General features: G+C 43.4%; 1 protein-coding gene across 11 annotated transcripts in view; it reads right to left on the bottom strand.

Moving 5' to 3' along the window:
• PTPRM (protein tyrosine phosphatase receptor type M) overlaps nucleotides 1–18,312 on the bottom strand; it is a 690,600-nt gene that overhangs the window by 436,023 nt on the left and 236,265 nt on the right. For all 11 annotated transcript variants that reach the window (XM_075920958.1, XM_075920953.1, XM_075920954.1 and 8 more), the window contains exon 4: nucleotides 7,197–7,275. In XM_075920958.1, coding sequence (XP_075777073.1) covers nucleotides 7,197–7,275 — 79 coding nt within the window. The remainder of the gene's footprint in view (nucleotides 1–7,196; nucleotides 7,276–18,312) is intronic.

Raw genomic sequence — 18,312 nt, 5'->3', positions numbered from 1 at the left:
GCACAAGGGATTATACAATTCGCGGGGAGAAAATTTGGATGAATACAATGAAAAATGTGTCTGTGGAGAAAGCTATTAGACTTTGCAATAGGTATTTGATTCCCCTCCCCCCTCATTGTAGTCAATGGAATAACTCCTATTAATTTGAATGGTTCAGGATTAAGCACTTGTCTTGCATGCAATGTGATGGAACCTCATCCCTTTAAAACCAAATCTCAAATAACCGGATAGTCTCCTCCTTGCTAGGGTGGAGACGAACAGTGCAGCCAGGATCCACATTAAAAGGAGCCTTTGGACTCAGCTGACGTGGGCCATTAACCTGCAGCCAGCGTTGGACATGGAGAGGACAACGGAAAGGAAAAAAAACGTGAGGACTAGTCTACACTAAGATTTTTACACTGGCACAGTTACATTGTTCAGGGGTGAGAAAAATCCACATCCCTGAGAATCAGAGCTATGCCAACCTAATCCCCAGGGTAGACAGTGCTAATATGAACAAATGATTGTTTTGTCTACCTAGCTATTGCCTCTGCTACTACTACTTAGCAGCAAAAGGCGGGTTTGTGAGGTTAGGAAGTGCCATAAAAATGCCTTTCCTGGATGTTGCAGTTCTGCAAATCTGAACATAAGCAGGAAAGCAGTGGAGAAGATGGGCTGCAACCAGGATGCCAGGACTTTTGACGGGAAGCAGGGCCCTACTTCTCCCCCACACTCACTGAGAACTGGGGTTCAGCACATCCCACACCTTCTATCCCTAGTTGTAGTTCCACAGCCGCGTGCCATCTAAATAATTCAAGGAGAGGCACTGTCAAGCTAGGACATCAAGGCTGCAACCCTCTTCCCCACTACTGCCCTGTCCGCAGCCTCGGAGATAGTCCTCAGCCCACCCCAGCCTCAGAAAGAAGTGCTAGGACGGTCTGAAAACCAGCCCCAGCTAGTTTTATGGGGTTGCAGTCACATAAGTCTCAATATTTCCTTCCCTGTCTGCAGCCTTGTAAATCTGCATGCAATTGTGGCCTCTCACAAAATAGCTGCTAGTTAGCTTCATGCTTCAAGTCAGCCTCTGAATCTCATTTAACACTGGTCAAATATTCATAGCCAAATGTTACCACTAACCAGAAGATGCTAGTATCAGAATTACTATTAAGCACCAAATTGCTGTATATTATGTCAATGAGGTTACCTGTTTCAACCAAACTTGTAATCTCCTCAAAGAATGAAATCAGGGTTGTTTGACAAGTTATTTTCCATAATACAACACTGACTGACATTAAATCAATATCTTATCATTTAATTCTTTATTATTTGAATTTTATATCAGCTTTTCTATTATTTGCTCAGGACTGATGTCAGCCTAATTGGTCTGTCATTTCTCTGAGACTGACTGCAAGCAGAGGGACATTCATAGGTGGAATCATGTGTGTCAAAAGTAGACGGGACCACAAAAGCACTGATCAATGTGGCTTGGGGATGGGGGTGGGGGGGAGGGAGAGAGGGGAGAGAGGGAGATTCTTTTGGGCAGAGGGCTGGCCAGAGATCTTCTTAACCAGGTGATAACTATACATCATCCTGCGTCTTTCCAAATACAGGACATATCTATCATATATACTTTTGAACTCTTCTGCCTTTTTCTGCACCATTAACACTTTTATCATCTTAATCTAGTAATGGGCTTATCCCATTACCAGGATTTTATTTATTCCTAATATACTTTAAAGCCTCCACCTTCTTCTCCATGGTGCTGTCACACATGGAATTTTTTCCTGCTGTCGTTAGCCTTACTTCTCAACTTTCTATACACCCTAACTTCATATTTGTATTGACTGCTATTTAATTTTCTCTTTTTTCCTTTCATGAGGTATTCCTTTTTAATTTGTAATCGCTGCCTTCCCTTCACCACTGAACCAGAATACGTATTTTTTTCTAAAGCTGTCCTCTTTTTGATGGGATAATCACAATGTTTTGGCCATCTAATAAACATTCTTAAGGAACGTCAATTTTAATTCATACTGTTCTGTGTAAATTTTTTTCACTCAACCAATTTCTCTCAGTTTGACAGACAGACAGACAGACAGACAGACACATACACACACAATTATTGATCGGGACTGTCCTTTGTTTGCCCACATGGACTGTAATCAAGTCATGATTGCCATGACTACCTCATTTCTACATTTCCACCTCTAACTTCTAACATTCTCTTTTATGTGCATAAACATTTAAACTTATACACTCTGAGTCTACAGGCAGTCCCCACAGTTACGAACGGGGCTTTTCTCGCCCCGGAGGACGGGAGCGGCGGGACGCCCAGATGCGCCGCGGTCCGCCGCCCCCGTCCTCCGGAGCGAGAAAAGCTGCTCCCCGTCTCCCTGGTCTGCAGGGAGACGGGGAGCAAAGCCTTGGAGCACGCACGCAGGGGGACAACTCAAGCGCGCCCGGGCTGTCCCGCTGCGGGCGTGCTCCAAGGCTTTGCTCTCCGTCTCCCTGCCGACCAGCAGACCAGGGAGAAGGGGAGCAAAGCCTCGGAGCATGCCAGCAGTGGGACAGCCGCAGCGCGCCTGGACTGTCCCGCTGCCCGCGTGCTCTGCGGCTTTTCTCCGCGTCTCCCAGGTCAGCAGACCAGGGAGACGGAGCAAAGCCCTGGAGGGCTTGGGCGGTCCCGCCACCCCCGTCTCCCTGGTCTGCTGGGGGGCGGGGGGTGCAGCTAGTGCCCCCCCCAGCAGACCAGGCTTTTCTTGCCTACCCCTGGGGTAGAGCAGCTGGGGGCTGCCGGGTTGGTCCCGCAGCGCCGCTCCGGACCAACCCGGCAGCACCCCAGCTGCTCTGCTCCAGGCGTCCTGATTCAGCCGCTGCTGGTCAGTTTCAGCAGCGGCTGAATCAGGACACCTGGGGCAGAACAGCTGGGGTACTCCAGTAGCGCTGAGGAGCCGCGCTACTGGAGCAATCCAGCATCACCCCAGCTGCTCTGCACCAGGCGTCCCCAAGTCAGCCTGCTGAAACTGACCAGCGGCTGACTACAGGAAGCCCGAGGCAGAGTTGCTCTGCCCCAGGCTTCCTGGAATCAGCCTGGGTTTCTTAAGTTGAATCAGTATGTAAGTCATAACTGGTGTCCAGATTCAGCCGCAGTTGAAACTGATCAGTTTCAGCAGCGGCTAACGCCAGTTCCGACTTACATACAGATTCAACTTAAGAACAAACCTACAGTCCCTATCTTGTACGTAACCTGGGGACTGCCTGTATTTATTTTGGCAGTAACATTGTCAAAACTTGATACAATGTATGAATAGCATTATCTGTCTTGCAAAAGTTTAGTTACTAACTATTCTAACACTTTTTACAAATTTCTAGTTTGCACCATAACTGATTTGATGTTCATAATGATTTCTTTACAACCTAAATTAATTACTTTACTAAAGAATTATTTCATTAAAGCAATTTGGTTTCAATATGACTTTAATTGGTTCTATTAATACATTGCATACTGTTGGGTATATTTTGCTCTTTGCATTAATGATAAGTACCTGCATGCTTTAGGGACTGATTACTATAAATGCACAGATCAAAACTCTCAAAAAAATGTATAGGCAAAATTATTAATCTAACAAATTTAGCATATCTGAATCACAGATGCAAATTCAAAATGCAGTTTAAGCACAAATACGGTATAACAACATGAGAACCTTCTACGTTTATTAGAATTAAGAGAATCAGAAATAAAAGAGTTGCTGATTCTGCATAGCGATCTCCACATTTCAAGATGTTTCTATGTCTTTCTGCCACTAAACTCTTAACCCATTTTTATGAGGCACTCCAATACTCACCAATAAACTATATTTTATTTTAAGTGACATAGTGCCTGTTTACAAACCATTAGCAATAATTGCAGGGATAGTATTTGCCAGTTACAGCCAGTCCCCCACTTGACCCATCATCCTTATGCACAATAGATTACAATCTTCAATTCAGAAGATTAAATATTAATAAATCCGCATAAGTTGAATTTAATAAACATTAAAACTTTTAAATAATTGTATTTTACCTGGGCAGTCTGTTGAAAGTCATGACAAATAATTATTTATGAAGCATGTTATTTGTATTACTCTTACAGTGCTACCTTTAAATGCTTATGTAAATGTATACGTAGCTGGCCCTAGGGACTGGCAAAATGTGCTTTTGCCAAGGGTGGGGGACCTGCTGCCCTGAAGCTGGTGCCGTCCACTTGATCGGGGCTGGCAGGCTCCTGACAAGCTGTTGTGTGGTCTGCAGGGAACCAGCTGAGCCAGCATGTCCTTAGGGGCTGCCATGGGTGTGTGTACACTGTCCCACTTTCACCCACAGGCTCAACTCTCATTAGGTGTGTCAAGGCAGGGGAGGAAGTACTTCCGGGAAGAACACAGGGGCAGCCTGGGGAGGCTAGCCCCTGACCCCTTTCTTTTTGTCCCTCCCTTCCTTGCATCAGACATAGTTCCCCCAGCTCTCGGGTAGTATGATCACCACACAAACCCAGCCCCAATGCTCCATCCAGTGAGGTCACGGGGCAGGGTGCAGAAAGTGTTCCAGGAGGAGTGGTTGAGGGGCTGGGAGCAGAGGGGCCCCAAAAGGGTGTTCAAGAAGCAAGGAGGTGTTATCTGGAAGATGAGGATCCCAGGAGTGCTTAGGGATCTGGGGAATCTCCATAATTGGAGTTTTTTAAGAGCAGGTGAAACAAACACCTGTCATGGATGATCTAGATGGTGCTTGGTCCTGCTATGAAAGCAGGGGACTGGATTTGATGACTTCTTGAGGTGCCTTCCAGTTTGAGGATTCTATGGTTCCTTTTTGACTGGGTATTCCAGACCAAAAAAAAAAAAAAAAATACCTGGTCACCCTCCATCCCCATACCTCTCCCTGTCCCATCCCGTCCTGCCTCCCACTCCCACCCGTCCCAACTCTGTGCCCCTTATAACTCCCTCCCACCCATCCCAGACCTCCAAGAGCCACCATCCTCATGTCTCTCATTCCCCACATCCTTGCACTCCAATCATCTCCATACACTTCTGCACTCCCATTATAGAATCACAGAACTAGAACTGGAAAGGACCTGGAAAAGTCACCAAGCCCACCACCCTATGCTCCCCAAGCACACACAGTATCCTCTAGGCCACTCTAAAACCCAGCCCTCCTCCCTACCTTCAGGGGATCCCTTGAAGGGCAGGACCAAGCACTATCTAGACCATCCCTGATAGATGTCTGTCTAACCTGCTCCTAAATATCTCCAGTGATGGAGATTCTACAACCTCCCTGGGCAATTTATCCCAGTGTTTAAACACCCTGAGAGTTAGGAACTTTTTCCTTATGTCCAACCTAAACCTCCCTTGCTGCAGTTTATGTCCCTACACAGCCTAGTGCCCCCCGAATTCTCACTCATACATCTGTAGCCTTCAGCATCTCCCTGCATTCCCATCCACCCTACGCAAATCACTACACTCCCTCCTCTCTCCTTCAGTGCCCCTTCTCACTCCCATCCTGCTCGTGTCCTTGGCCTCTTTCACTCTCTCTTCTCTCCACCCCATTTTCCCCCTCCAGCCCACCCTCCTCTCAGCTAGGTGACTTAGGCCGCCCTTGGAAAAGTGTATTAAAAAGTGTCTCTGGGTAGGCAAGTGTGGGCATGCATGCCTTCTATGTGTATAGGAGACTGTGTCTTTGGGTAGGGAAGTGAGTGAATTGCTGCATGGGTGAATATCTGTGTGAATAGAATTTGTAGCCTAACTCTATGACCTTTATTCCTTTGGCTTGCTTGTGCACAAAAAAAAAAAAAGACATAGAATGTGTGAATATTCATAGAATGTGTGCGTATTCATTTCATGACATGACTTTAAAAGAGATGGAAACTTTAAAATAAATGTAACTATTTCTCAAAAAGGCAGCGCACAAAGCACCACTCCCCCCTCACCTCTGGCTCTTATTCACAGATGCACATGACCCCTGCAGCCTGTGCACAGTGCAGGGGGCAGGCAGGAAGCCTGCCTGAGAAACATGCTGGGCTGCTGGCTGGGAGTCACCTAAGTGAGTCTCCCCATCAGAGCCTGCCTCTGGCACCCAGTCCCTCCCCCTACCCTACATAACTCAAACCCTCCCTCCTGCACCCATATCCCCTTCCAGATCCTGCACCCCAGTCCTCTGCCCTAGGTCACAGCCGAAGCCCCTGCGCCCTCTCCTATACTAGGGATGTAAGCAAGTAGTTGACTACCCGATAAGCAAAAGCTCATCAGGTAGTCAACTGGAGTATCAACTACTCACTTCTCCCCTTGCTGCCTCTATGAGAGCCCCTGCCCCTACTGCTTCTATCAGAGCAGCGGATGGGGGGGATGTGGGAGGCTGCTGTGCCAAGGCTCGCTGTGGGCAGAGACTGCTCCAGTAGCAGTCCCTGTCTGCAGGAGTCCCAGCTGCTGCCAAGCAAACAGGGGCTGCTGCTTGAGCAGCTGGTGGATAGGGCTGGCCATTTAAAATGCAGAGGAGCTGCGTCCCAGACCAGTGAGAGCAGGGGCTGCTGGACTCAGCATGACCCAGGACCGAGCACTCCCAGGTCACGCTGGCCCAGGAAACAGCTCCTCTGCATTTTAAATGTAGTAATAGCCCGACTCCTGGAGCTAACCCAACTGTGGCTCTGCATAGCACTCCTTATTGAATACAAACTGTATCAATTAGTTAGATTAGTTAGATAACCACAATTTAATATCCTTATCCAGTCCCGTGCTCCATGTCACAACTGCCTCCTTTACCCAAACTCTCTCTTAGACCCCACACATCCTCCTGTACCCCAATCCCTTACCGCAAACTCCCTTCTGCACTCAAGCTCCATTCCGGACCCCGTGCCTCCTCCATTAATACCTTGAAAGCGTGCGGCCCTTGACCATTTTCCAAAATCTTGGAGGGCCCTCCCATAAAAAATTATTGCCCACGCCAGGCCCAGAGATGCCAATCAGGGACTGAGACCCCCATCATGTTAGGAAATGAACAGAACATGAACAAACAACCATCTCTAGAAATATAAGGTACAGCACCTCAATGCCTACAATGGTTGCTCAATAGTCAACACATTTCATAACTCTGGAATTGTTATCGACATTTCCTGCTTCCTTTGCTTTAGACATGCATTGAAATATTTTCTTAATACATTTTAAAAGATGGTTCCAAAATAAAGTATAAGCACTTACTACACGGGTGTCCTAAAATCTTCACCTCATCAATAGCGAGGTATCCTTGATGACCAGAAGTAACCACTTCAAAAATAACCTGAGAGTGAAGAACGAAGTTAAATTAATAACTTTGTAATTACTCAGTGGAAATAAAGACTCTTATATCTATTAAGTTACTATGAAAAAATAAGCCAACTAAGTATTTATTTAAATAGTATGTTGAGAACTCATAACCAAAAGCCAAGAATGCATGCACACGCATCTTTCAAATAATTTTATATACATGTTATTTTTCACATAATTTAGGGCCAGATCATAAACCCAATTTTCACAATGTAACTCCCCATTGGGTTCAATAACACACTAAAGAGACTCCAAAAGCTACTCGATCTACAAAACAGAATAAGTTTTCATTTTGTGCCTTTTATACTGAAAACCTATTTATATTTAATAAATGACAATTATGCCGTATAGCCACATTTCTGAAGTGAACTGTATCAGACATATGCATGGCTATTTTCATGAGTGCATTAGACATGCCCTTAATCTTCCACCTACTGTACTTTGTTAAGTAAAGCAGATCCATTGGCTACAGTTTGTTTGATAGCTATAAATAGGTCACACGATAAATGGACTGCTCTTGTCAAATGAATTAAGAGCATTCAGAAGTAAACATCTCCAAACTTTGGCAGCCCTTGCTTTGAACAACCTAAGATTGTTTATGCGGAACAGGGAAAAAATTATGCCAGAGGCATTAATGGGTACATTTTCAAAAGAATGCACAAGAGATGCATGTTCAAATCCTGCCATTTTTAAAATCCTCCTTATAGCTTTGGAAACTTATCCCTAAGTTTTTCTCACTGCACTCACGTAACATACAAAAAAGTTTGGAAGACATTTCACAAGTATACTCTATATTTGACCTTGGAGAAGTTGCCTAAAAAATATAATGACAATGTGGAGCTAACAAAATATGGGTGTTCTGCTATTAAACAAATACTAGACGGTCATGCCCTCTGCTTGCTTACACTCGCCTACCCCCTTTTGCTTCACTGAGAGACTGTTGACACAGATGATGTCATTCTGTCACACGGCAGGAACATTCTGTCGTACGACAAGAAAAACTTTTTTAGAGAGAGAGAGAGAGAGAGAGAGAGAGAGATACTATAAAACCAATAATCATGCATTTAAAACAAAATCTTGTGGTGACTATATTCTTCATCATTTCCTTGCTCTCACAACAGACACCTGAATTGGTTTGACCCATCTGGGTTTAGTCCCAACTTCCATTTAAAGTTTCTTTCCACTCTTCATCTCTATCTAATTGAATGAATAGCAGCCTTAAACTCTTCTCAAACAAATTCATTTGGGACCCCCAACTCCAAAATGTGGTTTCTCTTCCCTACATTCCACTACACAACTCTCACTGAAGTCTCTAATGATCTCTTCCCAGACAAATAAAAGGGCTTTTATTCCATCTTCATCCTTCATGACCTTCCAATTTCCTGTGACACTTCTGATCACACGCCTCCTCTCGAAACCCAATCATTCCTGGCTTTTTTTGGCTCTGTCCTTTCCTACCTCTAATTGCTACTGTGGTGTCATGTTCACTGGTGCTCCTGCTACTTTCCCCCCTTTTCATGGGGGACTCATTTGACTTTATACTGCTGAGTAACAAATCAACATTTCCACTCTGGATCAGTCTTCCTCTATCTCAAACTAAAATCTCAGCATGTCTTTCTGACTTCTTCTCTTAGGTCCAACCTGCAACAAAAACCAGGGCCAAAAGAAAAAGACTGGAAGTTTAAAACTCCACAAACCAATCATTTTTATATATTAGAGAGTGTGTGTGTCTGTCTGTGTGTGTCCATCCATCCATGAGTCCATGTGTTCAAGAACTCTTCCTAAATGATGAGAGGTAGGACTACCAAATTTGGTATTCAGCTTCCTCTTAAACCAAGGTCAAGGTTTGGTTGCGCCTGGAAAATGGAATATGCCTGGAATTCACCAGGTAAATACATACATAATAGGAGATTTACACAGCATTGCTTCGGTCCTTAACTCAAACAAGTTTTGTTTCTCTTCATTTAAATCATTGTTCTGGGGTGGGTGGGAATGAGGCGTTCAGAATGAAGGCTGCCCTAGCAAGAGAGGACAACCCTAGCTCTCTCCCACCATTGTAGCTTGGGGCTGTGCAGTGGCCACAGCTGGGGAAGGATGCAGTTTCCTTGGCTGGGGGATGGACGGACTGAAGGACAGACACAGAGAAAAACTCTCTGAACTGTGTAGTAGATAGCCCTATCCCCTGCTGGCCTAATGGGATTAAAGCTGTCCCAGTTTCCATCTCTGGCCCCTTTCTCCCTCCCCACCCCCCAGTGGTCATTCTGCTGTATAAGTGTCCTTCCTGCCAGTCCCTTCCCTTTCCATTTTATGAGAAAATTGAATTCTAGGCACATCCCATTGTCCTAGTATAACCAAACCCATAACTTGCTTTAAGTTATTATAAGAGGAAGCTGCATACCAAATTTGATGGGAGCCACAAGGTTCCATGGCTGCAGACAGTAAATAAACAAATTGGAGCAGCCAGTTAGCAGCTCTGTCAGAGTGGATCACTTTGGGAAACACTTTGATCTCCATGGATCACTTTGAGAAACACTGCCCTGGACAGATTACATCTCCCAGGAGGTATTCTGGCTATGGACTCTTATGAGACACCATGCTCTCTCAGTGAGCAGACACACCATGATGCATCATGGGAAATGCAGTCTGACCAGGTAGCCTTGCCCATAAAGAATGGGAGCAAGAGACACTCAAAGAATGGGAACAAGAATGGGTGCAAGAGACACTCAAAATACAACGCCCATTCAGGCACCGCAGCAGCACTGCTGAATAATTATTTTTCAGTTTTTGCATACATTTTTTTACTGAAGCAGAGACGAGGATATTTTCCAAACACCACAATGTCCAGTAGTCTTCAGTCCAGAACTTATATGAAAGTCTGGAGCAAAGTTCTTCATTGTTCCAATATACATGTCAACAAACAAAGCTGTGAGCTTGTAAAATACTTAAGAAGCTCCCTAGCAATTTCATAGAAATTACAAGAGCAGGATAATTTAAACAAGACTTATTTATAACAACAGGCCGGAGAGGTTCTGAGTGATCTAAAATGGCAGTATGCAATGTATGGGTCGCAACCCAGTATTGGGTCACAGAAGGTCAGGCACTAGGATTGCCTTGCTGAGTGGAATTATGATGATCACTGCTGTGCTGCAGCCCTACAGCAGGGATCCGGAGAGGAGAGAGGTAGAGGATGGGCAGAAAATGGTGAGGGGAGCTTGTATGTGGCTGCTGCAGGCCTCTCCCTTTGCCCCAGAGTTTGTTACAACCAGTGGGGAGAGAAGCCCCCTTTCCCTAGAGCTCCATGCTGCCTGCCGGAAAATGGGGGGGGGGAGAAGAGCATCTTTCCCCAGAGCGATTTGCTGTTGGCAGGGAGAGGGCTGGGAAGGGGGGGTGTCCTCTGGCCCCAGCCCTGGGGCAACATACCTGCACCCCAAATGACTCATCCCTGGCACCACTCATGAACCCACAGCCACTCTGCTTTCCAACCTTCTGTTCCAGGCCTGCACCCTGAATGCCTCACTTCCATAACCCACCAGTCTCATTTAAGTAAGCGAAACACAGTTTTCTTCAACTAGATGTCACGAGAAAAAAAACAAGTTTGAAAACCACAGAACTAAAATATTCTACCATGCTCAAATATCATGCCAAAAAAAGATCCCACTTTATATAATGTAAAAGCAGGGTGGGACACCAGTTACTGTCACACAGGCATTAAGTTTCAATCAACAGGAGTGCTAGCTGAAATGCGATGGGCCAGATCGTGCTCCCAGTGAAGACAATAGCCAGACTGCTGCCATGTTAAATAGGAGCAGTACTGAGTCCTTTTTGACACATAATATGCATGTCATTGAAGCGAAAGAGATACTACAGCCCGCAGTCACATACTTGAGCTAAAAAGGCGTCACTGACATGCCTTTCACTTTCTCAAGGCCATGACACGTGCTACAAAAAGCTGCAAAGCTCTCTGACAGTATAATTTTCATTTGTTCACAGTGTCTTAAAATAATATTAACACAGGCATCAGTAACTGGTATCCCCTTAAACTCCGATGAAGAAAGAGTATGGGCCAAAATGCTCTGGTGTAAATGAGAATAGCTCCATTTTCCCCATGTAAGCCAACAGAGAATTTGACCATAAGTAGATCATACATTTTTTAAATTATCCATACATATATACTAGGACTTAAGAGCATAAACTCACTAATCAGTTTATAAATCCCAAGTCACACCGTGAGTTTTAAGCAACAAATAACCCACTTACACACATAAACATGCTGTTTGTTCATGTGTACTAGAGTTCAAGACCAATTTTTTTGAAACATTAGTCATAGGTTCAGTGTGATATCACAGATTATTTACATACCAAAGAACTGGCCTGGCAAGGGATATAAGTAGTTGTCAATTTTACAAACACCCTCTTTGTGAAGAAAACCACAGTAGCTACATGAACAAAGTACATGTAAAAATATGAATGTATGCTTACAAGTTTGTCCTAAACGTCTATTGTCATGGAAATATAACCCTACATGTAAATAGATGAGTTAGCTAATAGATGAATAAACATTTGCTTCCCTGTATAAATACCCATCATATGAACTCAGGAACTATTTTCTTCCAATAGGAGAGTGCAAAGACAGGTGCATGATCAAACCATAATATCGCTTTGAGTCAAACATCAGCCCTTAGAGGTTTCCTGTTTCACATGCAGAGGGTTATGTCAATCAAACTGCTTAAGTGTTCCTAGGGTCATTTTGTAAAAGAGCTACTGAAAGGGCATAGCTTCACCACAGTCATGCATGTGCATTTGATGGTAAATGCCTTCATTAAATGACAAGATTTAAACACAATAGGTCAGATCCTGATCTCAGTTACTCTGGTGGAAATGTACACAGACTTCTGTGAAGTTATTTCATATTTACAATAATGTAGGTGAGATTAGAATTGGGACCAGTACTCAAATTGTGTAATTAAGAAGATTGGAATTATTGGCAGTTGGCACTTAGATGCTCAGGTCTAAATGCAAATGCAGAATGGAAACAAAATGGTAACTGTAGGAAAATTTTAATTTGACATTCTAGGGCAGGTATTTCTTTGTATGCAGCGCATCCTTATCACCCCTCCTATGCTGTCCTCCCCTAATAACTCCCCTCTTAGGCCATATTTTTACATCATTACTAATTATTTCTGGATTTTTCCTAACTTTATTTCAAAAAAAGCCCATGAAGTAGACTAAAATTCCTTCATCCTGAATTTCTCGAGAAAACCATATACGGTTTTTTCATCATTTTCCACTTGATGAATTGCCTGGTCTGAAGAATGCAAACATTTTCTCTCCAGACTCTCAACTTTGCATTTCATCACAGCTGACACAATATCTGAAGACAATACATGAGGCACATTAGTCAAAATAAAATGACATTCTAGCACAGCAAGCTGCACTAAGCACGATAGGCCTTTGTTTCTTTGGAAATTATTTTGCCACTTTATCAGTCAGGAAACAACTGGTTAAAACACTGATTTCATTTGCTCATGAAAAACTGTGCTGAATGTCTGGCTGAGAGATGTTTTACATCAGGCTATTCCTCAGATGCTTGCCAAACAGGAAACAGGGAAGCGGTTTAACATCGCACTGTCCCTGATCCTGTTTGCTTCACTGAAGAGCAAAATTAGCTTTCCATTTCTGCCACTTCCCCCTTCTATATGTGAACAAAGAAAAAGAGTTTGCTTACCATCATAATGCTTACTGTGAAAATGTGCTGTTGGAGATAACTTGCCCGTTCCAAAGAACAAAAAGAATACGTAATTTTTACCTTTAACACATGACCTCACTTAGCAAATTCCTGCCTTTGTTGTTGCAAAGAAATTACAATACTTCTAGTCAAAAGCTGGACTTTACATCATTATAGACACTTTGCAATTCACACAATTTAAAATATCTATTTGAAAATAAAGGGTATTAAGAAATCTACTTAATGTAAGGATATAGAAGAAGAAAAAAATAAATTAATAATCCTACAGGGATTCCTATTCGTTTTATATCCCAGGGCAGGGTATTAGTTTATTTGTATATCTCCTTTCTCCCGCATGCCTCCACTACAATCTTCTCCCCATAGCTCTCCTCTTTGGCTGTATTTGCACCATTTTTCTCTCCAACTCCTGCCCTGCTTCCAAATTTCCACATAAATCAGCATTTCCGTGCCTACTGCCAACAGAAGCAATCCAAAGGATTTGGCCTTTCCATGCCAACACTGAAAATCGGGGTTATAATATTTAAAGCTAGTGATATTAATTGTGTTAATTTTGGTTTTTGGTTTTTTTTACCTGTTTCACTAACAGTTGCCCAGCAACTCTGATTATAAGGGCACAGAGATGATGACAGACTCTCACTGCTGTGACTTGGATGAAATGTCTGTTTACTGTTGGACTTGTAACTATGTTAAGAGAAAGCAATTTTCACAATTAGGATGAGCCAGCCAGAAGTACATCTTTTTCTAAATTTCTAGCAATAAATTAAGTAATTTAACAAGGTTTTTTTCCAGCCCTTTGGACCAAGGACAATGCTTAAAAATTTCATCAGTTATAACAAGGGCTGGCAAGCACGTTAAAAAACCTGTGATTAATTGCATTGTTGAACAATAGAAGAGAACTATTTAAATATTTTGATGTTTTCTACATTTTTAAATGTTGGTTTCAATTACAACACAAAATACAAAGTATACAGTGCTCACTTAATATTTAATTTTATGACAAATATTTGTACTGTGCAAAACAAAAGAAATAGTATTTTTCAATTCATCGCATACAAGTACTGTAGTGCAATTGCTTTACCAGGAAATCTGAACTTACAAATATAGAAGTATGTTTTAAAAAAACCTGCATTAAAAAATAAAAACGGTGTAAAACTTTAGAGACTAAATCCACCCAATTCTGCTTCTTGATTACTTTTGCAGGAAATAATGCTGCCTGCTTCTTGTTAATAATGTCATTTGAAGGTGAAAAAAAAAGCACATTTGCATGGCTTAGTTGTAGCCAGCACAGTAAAACATTTGTGTCAGATAAGCCAAAGATTCATATGTCCCTTCATGACTCAACCACCATTCCAGAGGTGTCCATGCTGCTAATGGGTTTTGCTCAATAACATTCCAAAGTGCAAACCAATTCATGTTGATTTTCTTCATCTGAGTCTGATGCTACAAGCAGATAGTTAATTTTCTTTTTGGTGGTTCAAGCTCTGTAGTTTCATCATCAAGATTGTTGCTCTCACAAGTCTTCTGAAAGCACGTTCCACGCCTTGTCCCTCGGATTTTTGAAGGCACTTCAGATTTTTTAATCTTGGGTTGAGTGTTGTAGCTATCTTTAGAAATCTCACATCTGTATCTTCTTTGCATTTTGTCAAATCTGTAGTGAAAGTGTTGTTAAAATGAACGTGTGCTGGATCATCATGCAAGACGGCTAATAACATGAACTATATGGCAGAATGCAGGTGAAACAGAGCAGGAAACATACAATTCTCCCCCAAGAAGTTCAGTCACATATTTAACAAATTTTTTTAAAACAAGCACCAGGATGTCCTCTGAAATGGTAGTTGAAGAGAAAAGGGCATATGAATGGTTAGCGTATCTAGCACATAATTATCTTGCAATGCCTGCTACAAAAGTGTACTGTTAATGCCTATTCTCACTTTCAGGTGATATTTTAAATAAGAAGCAGGCAGCATTATCTCCCACAAATGTAAACAAACTTGTTTCTCTTAGTGATTAGCTGAACAAGAAGTAGCTGTTTCACTTGTTTTCTTTTGGAATGAAGTTATGTAACAAGCTACATTTTTAAATTGTACTTTCTGAACATGGGGAAATTCTACACCACTGCACATGTGCAGAATTCATGTGCCCCACAGATTTGTTTGTTTCCCCACATAAAAATGACTTTCTAAGAGGGAAGCTGCAAGAGTAGTACATGCATCATTCTCTAGCAGTGCGGGTACACTGTGTCAGACACCCGAAAACACCAGTGGAGAGATAAATCACTGCAGGACTATTGATGCAGGGACTCCTATGCTGAGCCAGAATCCCCAGCTAGGATGGAAGCAGGAGAGGACAGGTCTTCCCCTTTCCCTACAAGGAGAGGCTGAGGCTGTGCCAAACTGTGCCATAGGAGGAGCTCAGCATTCTCCCTTGCTTCCTGCCTCCAATGCTGCTCAGCTGGCGGTGGAGGGGGTCACTGTATGAGGAACTGTTCTCCTATCCTCCAAACCCCTGATAGCCCTGTCAAGACTCATCTGGTACATTCAGAACTCCCCAGCCCTCCAGACATGAATCACTGAACCTCAGCCCCTCAATCTGGAGCATCCCTTGTGCCCAGACCACCTTCCATTGAACTGCCTGCACTCAAACTCCCACCCTGATGAGCCCTGTCCTCATTCCCCACCCTAAGTCCCCACATCCAGACCCACACCACTGACCCCAACAATCTGCACCCAACTGTCCACCCCACCAAGCCCCACTTCCTCAGCACAGAAACCTTCTGCCCCAAAGAGACTCCCACTGCTGAGACCCAACCACCTTCACCAGGAAGCCACTGAAGAATCCCATTGCCCCTGCACTTGGTATGCCACCAAACTAGCCTGTGCACCCAGATTCCCCATACCTAGACCCCATATTAAGCTGTCTGCACCCAGATTGTCCCACATAGAATCCTCTCATTGCACACCTGGATCCACCCCCACAGAACTTCTCCTCACTTGGATCAGGCCTGGTTGAGGCTGCTTGCACCACACCTGGTAGCTTGTCACAGAGGGGCAAGGTCCCACGTTGTTCTGTGTCAGGGTCAGGTGCTGCCTCGTTGCTGACTCTGTGTCCAGGAGGCGTGGGGGGGGAGGAGCGGGCGGGGGAGCGGGCAGGGGGACTGCAGGGTCATCTCCCATCTTCACAAAGCCAGTGGCCTATGCTTCCCTCTGCCATGCTGGAGTCTCTTCATTTATTTAACAAATAAATCTTGCAGAATTGTTCATTTTTGGCACAATTTTTCCCCCCACAGAATATCCTCTGTAGTAACTTTCAAAATAAGGAATCACACTACCATACATGTACGAGTTAAACTGAAAAATACTAATTGTTTATTGTTTTTACAGTTCAAACATTTGTCATAAAAATATAAAAGTGAGCACTGTACACTTTGAGCACCACCCTCCTCGTTTTATGTAAAACATTGCAGTTGTATTATCCTTTATGACTCATACACACTAATGCCACAGGTAGGCCTGAAAGGTCTGGCATGCTAACAAAACCCCTCAATTCCTTGATATTGATGTTGATTTAGAACTTATCCCGGGACCAAAGACTCTCTGTCTGGAGGTCTCTCAGATCTGTGGTACCCAGGGCAGCAACCCCAAGGCCTGCAGCTCCAAATTAGTCCTCGCAGCAATACGTGAGGACAAAGTGCATGTTGCCAAGTACACAACGTCCAGTAAAGCCTGTAACAAGATCCATGCCACTGCCTTGCCCACCTCAACTATACCCGCAAACGCCTCCCTGGACTTGCCAGGTGCCAGCTCTTTGAATTTCTGGCGTTCCAGGAATTAAAGTTACACTTCCTCAGAATTGTCTGCTGGTTAGTAATCCTACCTGGTAGAACAAACCTTCAGACTGAAAAGGTTTAATCTCTTAGAGCCCTTGGATTTGGGAATAGGATCTTGCTGCCTCTGCATCTTGCACTCGTTGTTACCATGACCAACAAGTAGGATTGTAGATGTGTACATCAGTATTCAAACCCCTTAGAGGGGACAAAGTATTCCCTCTGAACATCCTTTGCAGTGGGAAGAATAGAGGATGGGTCCTACCACAGGGTCTTGATGTTGGACTGAACTGTCTTAAAAAGGGCTAGAGCCACCTATGACGACCTTTTGGAGCCAGGATGTCCACCAGTGGGTCCTTTGGTTCTACCACTTCCTTGGCCTGCAGATCCATATTAGGCACCACCCTACATAGCAAGTTCTGTTGGGTGCAGTTGTTTATTGGGGTGGCCCAAAGTGGAGGTCCCCATGACCACCTCATCCAGGGAGGACAACAAGGAGGTCAGGGTTGTCCTGACCCTCCTGGTCCCATGAGGCATCCTGCCCAGAGTCCTATGCCAGGATCCATTGTAGCAGCAGCATTTAGCTCTGCAGGAGGTGGCCAGTATTATCTCAGCACCCCGAGCAGAGAAGCGGATGGCTGAATGCATCAGTGCCCTGGGCATGAATACCACTGACTGGGATACTTCGGACACGCTGCCCTAGGCTTGGTAGTATGCCCACAAGATCCAAAATGGCCACTCCAAGGGGCTCCCCAGCAAACTCAATGGGTGCTACTATGGGAAAAGTTTGTTAACAACTGTGCATGAGGTGCCCATACACACACACACACACACACACACACACACACACACAAAACTGGAATCAACATGAGCAAAGACTCAAAGAAGAAATAGGTTTTTCTCCCATTAAAAATGTATGTTTTTACAGTTCAAACATTTGTCATAAAAATATAAAAGCAGATCATATATACGTAAAGAAACCAGATTTTTTTTTCTGTTGTCCTCTGATGAAAACACATAGCTAATACTTCCTGATTGGTGTAGCTCTAAGTGCAAGATTTAAGTGGTAGCAATTAGAAGAAGAATTAAATTAGGAATTAAATGTATCTTAATTATCAAATACTTGAAATTAAGTTTAAATGATTAGTCATTGGCCTATAATTAGCTTTTACGATGTATGTTATCAATGTGATTTGTACATCCAGTACAGCAGTTACCATGCTGGGTGAAATCTACACAAATTACCAGGTACAAAGAAAATGTATATTGGATGAAAATGATTACTATGCTTGGAGTCTCTACTTTTAACAAGAATCATTTCTAAATGGAAACCTGACAAAAGTTGCCAATAAAATGAATAATTATAGAAACACAGTAAAACAAAATGTTAATTAGTAAACCTTTGAATGCTATGCCTCTGTTTATGTTGATAATATGCAGGA

The sequence above is a fragment of the Pelodiscus sinensis genome, chromosome 2 (assembly GCF_049634645.1).
Source record: "Pelodiscus sinensis isolate JC-2024 chromosome 2, ASM4963464v1, whole genome shotgun sequence".
Classification (NCBI taxonomy): Eukaryota; Metazoa; Chordata; order Testudines; family Trionychidae; genus Pelodiscus; species Pelodiscus sinensis.
Note: the sequence above shows the minus strand (reverse complement) of the source record. Positions and strands in the feature narration are given on the sequence as shown.